This window comes from Stegodyphus dumicola, chromosome 1 (assembly GCF_044657685.1).
Source record: "Stegodyphus dumicola isolate Sdum_Otavi_A_Nest chromosome 1, ASM4465768v1".
Taxonomy (NCBI): Eukaryota; Metazoa; Arthropoda; class Arachnida; order Araneae; family Eresidae; genus Stegodyphus; species Stegodyphus dumicola.
The window spans coordinates 126,894,361-126,908,201 of NC_140768.1; the positions used below are offsets into that span (position 1 = coordinate 126,894,361).

Here is a 13,841-nt window from a genome sequence, read left to right on the forward strand (position 1 = left end):
GGCAGTCCGTATGAGGACAGGATGGCATTCGCGTTGCAAAATTCGACGACTGAGGAGCAGCGAGATGTTATCCGATTTCTGACAGCGGAAGGTGAGAAATCGGCAGCTATTCATCGCCAGATGGTGACAGTTTACGGGAAGAAATGTGTCTCTGACAATTCTGTCAGAAAATGGAGTGCCCGTTTTCGTGCAGGCCGTGAGAGTGTGGGTGATGATCCGAGACCAGGCCAGGCAAACACTGTCATCACGAGCGATCTCGACAAGGTGGACGACCTAGTGAGAAGTGATCGGCGTGTCACATTGCGAATGTGACAAATGTGACATTGTGAATGAATGGTGAAGGTGGATGTCAGCTATGGAACCGTGTGGACAATTGTTCACGACAGGTTGCAATATCGGAAGGTGTGTGCCGCTTGGGTTTCGAAGCAGCTCACCGACCAGCAAAAGGAATTGCGTATGGGGCAACATTTGTTTCGGTAATCAGGAAATCCCCGCTTTCATGGAGAGGATCGTCACAGGTGATGAAACCTGGTGCCATCACTACGAGCCAGAGACAAAGCGGGACAGCATGCAGTGGAAGCATGCGTCGTCACCTCCCTCTAAAACGTTCAAAGCCGTGCCGTCAGCAGGTAAGGTGTTGCTCACCGTGTTTTTGGACGTTCAAGGTACGCTACTTGTAAAATTCCTGGAGCACAGAAAAACCATTAACTCCGATGTGTACGGTGAGACACTTCGGCGTCTACGCAGGTCCATCAAGAACAAAAGACCGGGGCTGCTCACGGAGGGTATGGTTCTGCTCCATGATAACGCGCGTCCACACGTCTCCAGAGTCACACACATGGAACTGGCCAAGTTTAAGTGGGAGACTTTGGACCATCCACCCTACAGTTCGGACATGTCGCTCTGCGATTTCCATGTGTTTGGTCCACTGAAGAAACACCTGAAAGGGAAGCGCTTCAACTTGGAAGACATACTCAAGGACGCTGGGAAGAACTGGGTCTCGTCACAGCCACAGGAATTCTGGGAACAAGGAATCCTGCGGCTTGTTCATCAGTGGGATCGTTGTGCTCAGGCCTAATGTGTATATTTTGTATGAAGTCTACATTTGTACCCACCGTGTCGTTTCGTACCTTTTCCTTTGATCACACCTTGTATAACAGTTATTTTTAATTTTGAAACCATTTCCTTGCATTTCTTGTTTCCCACTTCAACTCCCTACCAGAAAAAGTTTTAAATCGCGCTGAGGTAATATTTAAAGGAAGTTCAACTTACTTCGAGAGAGAGTGCTTAGGAGTCCTTTGTGGTGCGAATTTCCCTTCTGGATACTTCGTTCTTGAATCTATTACCTTCTGCCGTATTGTAAGTGCCTGTTGATAATCGCCGGTTAGTTTAAATTAAAGGGCAACTACGTTATATATTTGTGTCTAGCTTCGTCCAAGTTTATTTTATTACTCCAAAGGGCTTTGTCCCTGAGGGACTATTGTTTTCGTTTTGCGATTTTGCGTCGAATCACTCTGAATGCCCGTTTCACTTTTCAAACTGTTGCCACCAAATATTATCGCCCTGTATTATATTTGAAGAAATTAAATAATGAAGAATCTGCATAAATGTATGTATTTTTCTCGCATTGTGACAAAATAGCGGTACTTAGAGCCATCCAATTTTGAATGACGTAATCCTACTGCGAATATGGTTATCTGGAAGCCCAAATTTGAAATTTGTTTTATTATCGATTTCATATTTTGTAAAACTTTAAGGAATATTTGATTAAGAAACTCAAGGATTTCAAAGCGAGCAATGGCAACATTGTACAGAAAAACATTTTTATCTCCAACGCGTGAGACTGTGTATCGGAAATTCTAAAGATATGCTCAATTTAAAATTATTTTGAGATATTGCTCTTGAACTGAATTTTATGTTTTAAGTGCGGAGAACATTATATTTACTCAATAAAGGCAACGCACAAAATGTTAAAAAACGCCCCTTTGGACGTAATTTTTAAAATCTGACACCTTTCAGATTTTCTTTTTTGAGTATTAAATTAGTTTCTTATTCTGGTTTAAAAGCCCGAGTGGAGTCTTTCCTGTCGTCTCGAAAAGAGGCCTGCTGTTATTATTTATTTGAGCGACTAAAAAGGTATTTTAACCCTTCTCGAGTCTACGTTGTAAGTACCTTAACTCAGTGATAACTTGATACTTAGTTCATTACGTTTCTCGGCATTTTATCAAAGTAGCGAAGAATATTATAAGTATTAAGTTTTTTACGCCGATTAATCGCATCTTCTTCACTTAAAACGTTAACTGTTAATTGTTACAGCTTCTTCGAGTAGGCATTTTACAAATCATATTATATTGCACTGAAAAATGTTATGTAAAACAGAATGTTTAATTTAGCCCCCTTTCTTTATTAACTTCATCGCTATTCATTGGAAATTTGCTGAGATTTAGTTCTTTGAAAATATATTTTGTATTTTGGATCCCCTTGTTGTACGAATGCAACATTGTTAAAATGTTGCTATGGATTTAAATAATATTGCTACACGGCTTTTAAAAATTGTCCTGCTCATGTTTACCGAATATTTTCAACCCACAGTCTGAAAACGTAATTATTATTATGCACCGACAGCAATATATATGAATGACTATAAATCGTATATATGCAAGATAATGTTAATGGTTTCAGATAATCAAACTGTTTAAGTACTTTTTCTTTCTCTCCACAAATATATTTTAAGTAATAAAGGTAATTATTACATTATATATGAGTGTCTAAGATTATAATTTAGCTCACTTTTTAAAGACTATTAGGTTTTGAAGAACAAGAAATGTAAAAATAAGTTGCACTCCACTAGCAGAATTCTTTCTAAGCTGCTCGCATGAATGCTCGCCCGTCTCTCAAACATTTAGCATACAAAAAAATTATAAAGGGCACGAAAAACACACCACTAATGAAAATAATAGTAATAATAATAATTGTATTTTTACATCACTTTTAAAATAAATCATATTAAACATTTTTTTTTATATACAGGGTGATCAGCGAATAAGCCCTGATTTCAAAATTAAATATCTCTACAACAAAGATCGATAGAATTATGCGGTAAACTGTACGTTTATTAGCAAAACTGTAAAAATGGTGTACAAAAGTTATAAAATTTAGTTATGAAAATCCTTAACAAATGGCGCTCTAATCGCAATAACCTATCAATAGCCTTTAAAATGTGCTTCGAAATCGAAAGTTATCAGTACAACTGTTGGCTAGTAAAGAGGCTAGCATAGAAAGTAAAATAATGTATTCTATTGAACAACGTGCATTTTGGTTCTGGAATTTCACCGATTAGATCACAGTCCTACGGCAACACGTCACAGTTTTCAAAACCGATTCAATGTTCCAGTTGGATCCGATGCGAAAACCATTGCCATGCTCTTCGAGAAATTCGAATGGACTGGCAGCGTGGCTGATGATCGAAAGGGAAATGTTGGGCCTAAGCAAACTATAGTCACTCTGGATTTGTTCAGCAAAATCCTAGGAAAAGCATCCGACGGATTGCATCAGAGACAGGTTTGAAGTACACGAGCACACAAAAAATATTTAAAAATAGCCTACGGCTGTTTCCATACAAATTCCATCATCAGGCCATAACCCATGAAAGCTGTGCAACAAAGGGTTGACTTTGCGAATCAGATTCTAACAATGATCGACAACGACAGATTTGATGTGAGCTGCATTTGGTTCACAGATGAGGCACATTTTCATTTGAAGGGAATCGTTAATTAATAATAATCCAAAACTGGAGATTTTGGGATACCGAAAATCCTCATTTGTGTGTAGAAAAAGCACTGCATTCGCTTAAAGTTATGGTATGGGCTGCGGTAGGCGCCAGAGGCATTATCGGACCCTTTTTCGTACGAGAAACGATAACTACTGAATGTTGCGCTACAATTTTGGAACAATTTGTCAGCACTCAACTAGCGTTGGAGGATCGACCAGGCATCGACTGGTTCCTGCAAGATGGAGCTCGACCACATCGAACAAATAAAGTTTTTCACTTTCTTCATGAATACTTTGGGAATAAAGTAATTGCATTAGATTATCCTCAATTTACTGACACAGGAATAGCTTGGCCTCCATATTCTCCCGATCTGAGTCCTTGTGACTTCTTTCTGTGGGGCGCATTGAAAGACGCTGTCTATCGAAACAATCCTGCTACTTTAGATGAACTTGAATCGTTGATTGGTGTTGCATGTGATTCCATTTCCGTCGAGACATTGCAATAGGTGATGTCAAATTTCATTGTTTGTTTACGCGACCTCATTGTTTCGAACGGTGAACATTTTGAAAAACTTGTATTTTGATTGCAAAGGCTGCTTCACTTTATTTTTTTAATTAATTTTTTGACTCCTTTCAGAGAAAGAGTTTTCAGTGCAAAGCGCCATCTGGTAACGATTTTCGTAACTAAATTTTCTAAACTTCAGTACACCATTTTTACAGTTTTTCGAATAAATGTACAGTTTACCGCATAATTCTATCGATTTTTGTTGCAGAGATATTTAATTTTGAAATCAGGGCTTATTCGCTGATCACCCTGTATTTGTCGCTTGTGTTGCGCCAAACAACGACAGGAAATGGTGCTGGTCCGTTTGCGTTGTCTCCTAATGATGTAAGAGTTGTTAAAGTGCGATTAGTACGCGGTACTATGTCCACAATGGTAGCTTATAGTATATGTGTATATGCATTGTACTGCACACTGTGCCAAAAAAAAGGGGGGGACAGTTCTATATCTCTCATTCTACTGGGCCGATTGACAAAATTCAATTTGCGTTTTCCATGTCTCGAAAGCACGACTTAGGATATACATTAGATTTATATATAGCATTGTGCTAACACAGGTATTTTGAAACAAAATCGGACTTTTCCTGAAATAACGTACCGAATTTTTTCCATATTTTGATTCCACGACTCAAATTATGCCTAGATATTAAATTTTATAAAATTTAGTGCAAAATTTACGGGGAAATTCGAAAATTTATCTTATTTTTTTTTCAATTTGCTAAGAATAATTCACTTGGCTAACTTCTTAATATATGGCAACCAATTTTCTTTTTCCTTCCATTATGCCGGAGCGGAAAAAAGGCACCTCGTTCCTACATTTTATTGCGCATGAGCGAAAAAAAAATTAACATCGTTCCTACTTTCAAATAATTTTAGCAAAGTGTCTAAACCACATTTGATGTTTTATCCCTTTCAACAAATATGCCAAATTTCGAAACGCGCCAATATATAAATTCACATATATCTTCGGAAATTTTGAATAAAATATTGTAATTTTTTGCAGGTGTGCTTAGAAATACGTATACTTTAAGATGATGGTAAAAGTCTTATAGATTATAATTCAAAATCATTTTCGAAAAATTTAGAAAAATTATTTGAAAATACAAATTTTAAAAATAAATCATAAAAAAGGTGTCAGTTTTATTTGGAAAGAACCTGAATTTCGAAATGTGAAAAGAAGAATCAAATAAGTTTAATAAAAAAAGGAAAGACCAATAAATATATACCAAACTCAATTAACAATGAGCAGCTAAAATTTTGAAAGCTAATTGTTTAGAAACTACTCGGGCGATTTTTACAAAACTTGGTAATTTGGCGTAATTTGAATCGTAGAATGGACATATGGGAAAAAATTGCTATGTTATTTAAAAAAACGTCCGATTTTGTGTCAAAATTCCTATATTAGAACAATGCTATATATAAATCTAATACATATCCCAAGTCGCGCTTTCGAGACATGAAAAACGCGAGTTGAATTACGTCAATCGGCCCAGTAAAACGAGAGATATAGAAATGTTCTCCCCCCCCTTTTTTTTGTGCAGTGTACGTTAGTAGATTTCTGTAAAAACGATGGAAAACTTTGTATAAGGAAGAAAAGCAGTAAATGATTTTAAAATTGAACGGCTTAATATAATAGCTGAAACAGAGACTCCAAGCAGTAAAAATAAATTACAAATTTCATAACAGGAAATATTCTTATATGACGAATACAACAGAGTTATTTGTATTTACTATCGTTGCGGACACTGTTGCGGTTTTATTAGTCGGAAAAAAAATTGACAAGTACCTAAAAATCAGATTTTCTTAAAACGGCATTTAAATAGTAAACCTGTTGTGGAAAGTGCAAGAATATTAAGAAGAAAAATCCGGAAGCAGGATTAGTATGCTTAATTAAATGAGACCCCAGATGACCGTCAAAAGAAAAAATCCATTCGTGAAGAAGGGAAAATATTAATTAATAATTGAATTACTAGCAAATAAAATAAACATTCTTTTTTGCTGTCTGTGGAGGATACAAGTGATCATATGACAAAATATGTTCAAATTCTGGAAAATTGGGAAAGTAAGAATTATACTTTCATATTTTTAGAAATTATTAATCCCATGGCAAAAATAACGTGACAAAAGAACGTAATGCATCTAAATTTCATACTTTAACTGTCGACAAAAGTACTGACATTGCTATCACCAAACATTTAATATTTTATTTAAAATTTAGATGCCAATAGAATAACTACACAGGTTATCATAAATTAACGAAAAATCACAAAAATCAGGATTACTGAAAAAGTTACATGTAGAATTTTATGAAACTTACCCACAATATACAACACATAGTAAGGTATCAAATAACATAAAAAGAAATTACCAGACAATTATGGTAGCATAGAAATTAGCACATGTATAAAATGAACAAATCGAAGATATCAGTTTGCTATAGTAAAAGCACCTTCAATATGGAATATAATCGCCTTTAAAAACAATACAGCACACTCAGCGATGTGTGATCCTTTCAATTATGCGGTCTATCAGTTCCATAGAAAGCGAGAGCCATTGCTCTTGCAAAGCAGTTGCAAGCGCGGCAAGGGTCTCAGGGGGCGGATTGAGAGCAGCTAAACGTCTTCCTAAAGCATCCCAAACGTGCTCGATAGGATTCAAGTCCAGGGATCGAGCTGGCCACTCAATGCGCATAATTGTTTCCTGTTGAAGATAATCATATACGATGCGAGCCCTGTGGGGTCTTGCATTGTCGTCCTGTAACAGGAAAGCATCACCTATTGCCCCGGCATATGGGCCCACATAAACATCAAGGATGTCATCTCTATAAATCTGAGCATTCACGGTTCCTCTTGGAAAGACATGGAGGTCTGTGCGTCAACCCAAAGAGATGCCACCCCAAACACAGACACTGCCTCTTCCGTATGCATTTCTTTCACGGATGCTGGACGGATGATAACGGGTTCCAGGTTCTCTCCATATCAAATAATGTCTACTATCGCGTTCTAGACTAAGCCTGGACTCATCCGTAAAGAGAATAGCCCTCCATTGCTCAGGCGTCCAGTGGACATTTTGTCGTGCCCACTGCAAAGGGTCCCTCCTATGGCGTGACTTGAGCAGCACGCAAATGGTTGTTCGCCTCGCATACAGACCACCTTCATGAAGCCTTCTACGCACAGTTGACCTTGACACCAACCTTCTGGTGGCTGCAGAAAGGGAGGATTTAAGAAGAGTCGGAGTAGCGGTTCTATTCCTGAGTGCACATAATGTCAAATATCGGTCATCGACGCTCGTCGTAGCAGTTGGCTGTTCTTGGCTGAACCTCCTAGGTGCCGAATCTGTGATTTGAAATTGCCTCCAAAGTCTATGAACCACAGAAGGACTCACATTTAGCCATCTGGCCACTTCTGTTTGACTTTGTCCTGCCTCTAATCTCCCAATGGCTTTCTGTCGTAGTTCTGCAGGCAAATGATGCCTGGAGATCATTGTTACGAATTGGCTATCTCAGATTTCTGATGTCACTATCACAGTGAAATATGTGGGCTTGCTCTCAAACATGGATATTTATGCTCTTCGCAGATGACGTATTCCGAGTGCAGCGCCACTAATTTGCATATTGGAGTTTTACTCAGATACTCTTACTTGGCAACATATTCAAATTTAACACTGTATGGCTTATTTTTGGGGGAGTTATCGTTATTTTAGTGATTTTTCCTTAATTTATGATAGCCAATGTAGTATAAAACTGTTTTTTGTGGAATATATCAGTTAAAATCTTTTGATGTTTTTTAAAACAATTTTGTAGGGAAAATAATTTTGATTTAAGAAAGAAGTTAAGTTTTCTTCGTTTAGATCATCTCTTATGCTGGGTCAGATAAATGGAATAGAAGTAAAACTAAAAAAAAAAATATACTATATTTTTGTTTATTACAAATAATACCATATTTGAACCACATTAGCAGATATGGTATAGTAGAAAATATACCATATTTTTGCAGTATTGCAAAGCTTGAACATTTGTGTATTTTCGGAGCTTCAAAATGAGTTAAATTAATGAAGATATTGAAACTTAAATCAATGAGAATTATACACGCCATATTTTCTAAATCTCGGAAAAAAAACAACGAGATAAATTTCAAGATGTTGCTATTTCTTTAGAAAATAAAGATGTTACCTTTAAAACATTAAATGAAGTTAGATGTTTATCTAGATATTTTACATTGAAAGCAGTAATTAAAAATTATGGAGCATTAATTAAATATTTTAGAGAAGGTTAAGCAAGTAAACCTCTTTAAAAATAATGTAAAATACTGAATTTCGCATAAATTTACATATTATGAATAACTCTGTTGAAGAACTTGAAGTATTGTGTGAAATTTCAGCGACACGATCTAACGCCGCTTGATGCATTTCCTTTTTCTTCGTGGTACAATAAATATACATAAAGAACAATACGTATTGACCACAGCAGGGTTGGCGAAAATTCTTGTCCGTAAAGCCGAGAGAAAAACATTGAAAATGACATTAATTCTATGCTGACTTTTGTAAGCTTAATTTATTTTCACTTAGAAGAAAATATTTCATGAAAAAGAAGTGCAGGAACGGGCAGCGTTTAATTTGATATAATTATGTGCTTGGGATTTCAGTTATAGCACAGAGGTAGTCGAAAGATTAAGGGTAAAATAGAGTAACACATTAAAAGGTAAAACAAATATAATGACTTTGAATTTGGCATGTGTAGAAAAATTAAGTAGTAATTGATAATAAATTTTTCATATATGATAATATCTCATTAGAATGAACAGTTTTTCCAGCTTTCAAAATTAATGCGCATTGGTAGAGCATTGGTGGGTTGTGAACGAAGTTTCAGTTGGATGAATTAAATAAAAAATAAATAAAGAAATGGTTTGAAAGACGATCACTTTATGCATGCAATGTTGTATTTAAGTAATGGAAACAGTATAAATTGGATCGCATATATGCTGAATTGTTACTTTCAACGACAGAAGGAAAAATATTTAATAAATATAGCATTAATTTATTCATTCATTTTGATGAATTTGAAAATTATTATTACTATTACATTTACGCTATAATTTAGTAAATAATTTTCTTATGTTTACACGTATATTAACTTTATAATTAATTAATATTTTTTTTGAATGTGTGTTTTTTGAAAATAAAAAATGTTATTAAAATAGAGATAAATGTATAGTAAAAATTAAAAGCTGTACAAACAATTCTTGCAGTAAAAGAAAAAAGTTTCGCAGATCAAAATAAAGTTGGACGTCAGCAGTCTCAGAAGTTCACATTTATAGGGAAAATGCTCACTAGGCTTTCAACAATACTAAAGCTATGTAACATGTAAGATATACACTCCATCATTCTGAATTATAAATTGAAAATGGAATGGCAAATGAATTAGCCAAGATTTTTGAAAAGCACTCAGATAATAATTCTGAACATGAAAAAGAAATTACTCTATCGCTGAGCAGCATTAAAAATAGACCTAGCACTCATTTCATTACTCCAACCTCTCCAAATGAAGTAAGAATGATAGTTAAAAATGTTTTTAAACGAAAAGCTAAAGATTTCGACGCCATCAATAATGAAACTCTGAAAGCTCTTCCCATAAGGTGTATAGTCGGACTCACGAATATCTTTAACCCTTCGAAGGCCAAAATGCCCGAAACAACCTTTTATTCAAGAGAGTGCAACCGTCGGAAAAACCGAGAGAAGGATTTTTTTTTCTGCTTCCTGTAACGTAAGCAAGAGTAGGTGCCGTTTCCTTAAATGCATTGTATCAGTTTATTATAGACAGTTTGTCCTAAAAGGCTAATGGAAACTTCTTTGATAGGAAATATAAAAGATGTCATTTGAAATCTTCACACCTCTTTGTGTGTTAATGGATGGGGAGGGGAGGAAACGGACGGAACTGGTAATGGACGGGGCCAGGCGTTTCGGTATTTTAAGCGTACATGTTAGCGAAGACTTCGGTTTTCGAAGTTTTCTAAGGGTTAACGCATGTATAAAACTATGCTACTTCCCACAGTAGTGGAAGCATACTATTAACATTAATCTTTTAAAACCTGGGAAAGACCCAAAACTTGTCTTGTCACCAGCTACCTTTTACCGGCAGTTGGCAAAATATATAAACGAATCCTCAACAATCGCCTGGAAAGACTAGAATTAATTGATAATAACCAATTTGGCTTCCGTAAGGGGCATAAATGAGTTTGCATTGTTTGTGAGACGCTTTGTTAGTACGAATAACTAACTCTAGTAGGAATTTGCTGATATTATTGCAAGGGGAGTTCTTTTGTACACTTATAAACAATATTTTGTTTCAACTTCTCAAAAAATACAGGGCTGAACGGCTTGATAGTAAAATTTGATTTGGTGAGAAAGCTAAAGGTTTTATTTAAAAACAGACGTGTTATTACTAATATTACTAATTTCATATTACTAATTTCTTGATAGTACGCATTTCAACAAAATTAAGTTCATGGTAATTAAAGAAGTGTACATGAAACGATGCTTCTTATACAAATTGGTACTTTGTAGCCCAAAAGGACAATTTATCCAGAAAGGTTATTAATTTCGTTTTGGCATTTTGCTTTGCTTCATTATAAACGGCGTTTCACTTTTCAAATTGTTATCACCAAATATGACATTATATTTAAAGAAATTTAAAACTAATAATAAAAAATCTGATGTGTACGGAGTATTAAATTATACGCATTTTCCCTTGCATTTCATTTAAACTTATTGGATTGAATTAAATCTACTTCGTCGATAGCCCATAAACCACAGCAGAATAAATGTAATTCCCTATATTCTTTAAAATTCATTATATTTGTTTACCATAGCGACACTCTGATGCTAGGTTCATTTAACAGCGTTATATTGTAACTCAGAATGCCCAGAATTTACATCATTTGAAAAATTATGTAACCGTTGCCACATGTTCTATTCAAATACTATAATAAATCTAGAACGATGTATAAAAGAAATTAAGCAAACAAAACAGAAACGAAACAGTTTTTCACTGACGATTCAGTATTTCTCATTCAATTACTTCAGTTCACACTTTGCGACAAGTCAAAAATACATAAAAGCTCAAAATATCTATATTAAAAATTACGAAGTAAAACTTAAACACTTATTTCCTCGGAAAAATTCCAGAAAGGATTAAGCATGATTTAATTCAAAATAATAAATGAAGGCGTTATCTTTGTTGTTGCAAAGCTTAATCTCTCTTTAATTTGGCGACAAACTTTCCATTCTGCTGTTTCAAATGTAAAATGTCCGCCATGTTATTTACAAATTACGCTTAACCGCACTTAAACAGCTTTAAATTGTTAACATCTCTACAAATATTACTTGCAGATTTCCTGAAGGCATGAAAACCTTAACAGGAAGATAAGAAAAATATAATTCAATCTTTTTAAAGCAAAAACAAAAATGCACAATTTACAAACATAACATTTAAGAGTAAAGAAACTGAGATCACTGAGCCGGGTAACGGAGTGGATATATATATAAATAAATTTATATACGTTTGGTGCGGCCGATTGCAACCAAAACACGAGGTCACATCTACATGTTATTGAAGTTCTATATACAAAATTTCAACTTTTTGAGGCTACTCGTGTTTGAGTTATGCGAGATACATACGTACGTACAGACACCACGAAAAATTCTCTTCATAATTAATTTTAAAGCAGTTTTATAATTTTTTGTGTGGAAAAGAGTCTTTTATTCTATCTTTACGTACAGATGTCAAGCAAAAACATCGTTAAATTGCATTCATAGCACTCAAAATGGATATTTTCGTTGAAATATACTGCCTGAAACTTTTCGCGATTACAATACTTTTTATTTCGTACTAGGAAGCAAAAAGAATCTGAAAGTTTTTGAGATTTTATATTTCGCTCAAAGGGGCTTTCTTTTTAATGTTTTGTGTGCTATATTTATTTATTAAATATCACATTCTTCGCACTTAAACCATAAAATTCAATTCAATAGAAGTATGACTAAATAATTTAAAAAGAGCATATCTTTGGAAATTCCGATACACAGCCTCTCCGCTAGAGATATTTTTTTTTTTTTTTTTTTTTTTTTTTTCGTACAGCAATGCCATTGCTCGCTTTGAAATCATTGAGTTCCTTATTTAAAAAATCATAAATGCTTGACAAATGATGAAATAGATAATAAAAAAAAATTCAAAATTTGGTCTTCCACTTGCCCATATTCCAGTGGAGACGTACTTTATTCAAAATTTGATTGCTTTAGGTACCGTGCTTTTATCACAATGCAAGAAACATACATACATTTATGCAAGTTCTTTATTATTATTTAATTTCTTTAAATATAATACATAGGGATACTATTTGGTGACAACAATTTGAAAAGTGAAACGTCGTTTATAGTCAAACCCCACAAAATGCCAAAACGAAATTAATAGTCCTTCTGGGCTAATGCTCTTTGGGCTAATGAAGAATCTACATGAATGTAGATATGTTTCTCGCACTGTGAAAAGCAACGATATCTAGAAACAGCAAATTGAGTAACGTAGTCAGTCCTCCACTCGAATATGAGCATCTGCAAATACAAATTTGGACTTTGGAATTTGTTTCTTTTAACCACTTTCATATTTTGTAAGATTTTTTCAAATTTTCTATTAAGAAACAACGATTTCAAAGCGAGTAATGGCAAACTGTACGAAAAAAAAAAATTATCTCCAGCGCGTGAGATTGTGTATCGGAAATTCTGAAAAGATGTGCTCTTTGTAAATTATTTTGCGATGTTGCTATTGAATTGAATTTCATGGGTTAGTGCGAAGAACATGATATTTAATAAATAAAGGTAACAGAGAAAAACGTTAAATAAAACTCCGCTTTGGGCGTAATATAAAGTCTGAAAGCTTTCAGATTTTTTGCTGTTTTCATTTGGAACTTAAATTTTACGGAAACAGCATTAAGATCGTATGCCTCCGGATATAATCCAAGAGTTAGGATGCAGTAGAGCTGCAGATATCGGATTTCCAGTTATCCGAATTCTGTTGTTCTTCTTTCTAAATCTAGGAAATTAAATTTCTTCTTAATATATTAAGATGTTTTTTAATTATTATTATCCATTTATGTAACATAAAAGTCGTACAGAGTATATTTTTAAGACGCGAAAAATTATTTTATATGAGTATTTCCCTGCGAGATATTATTCTGCGACAAACTTTTGACCGACTGGCCACATTTGTCTGGGCAAGCTATAATATATGGCTCGCTATTTTAGATTTTTTTTCAACTTGAATACTATAAATATTTTCTATTAAATAGCTTTTGCTTGAACATTTCAGATTTTTCCAAATGTTAAGGATATGCGAAATTTAAACAGAATAATATTTCTTTCATTTATTAAGTAACTACTTTGCTCAGCAACCAGGCAAAATAATACTTAGACGTGATGTCTGATGAATATGAAATAGTAGTAGTATAATGCTTCTATTTCAA

At 34.5% G+C, this 13,841-nt stretch overlaps 1 protein-coding gene across 1 annotated transcript; it reads left to right on the plus strand.

Annotated features, from left to right (window-relative positions):
- Positions 1 to 355: 355 nt before the first annotated feature.
- LOC146999234 (histone-lysine N-methyltransferase SETMAR-like) lies at positions 356 to 1,078 on the plus strand. The gene has a single exon (XM_085814664.1). The coding sequence runs from the start codon at positions 356 to 358 to the stop codon at positions 1,076 to 1,078; it is 723 nt and encodes a 240-aa protein (XP_085670790.1).
- The last annotated feature ends 12,763 nt before the right edge of the window (positions 1,079 to 13,841 follow it).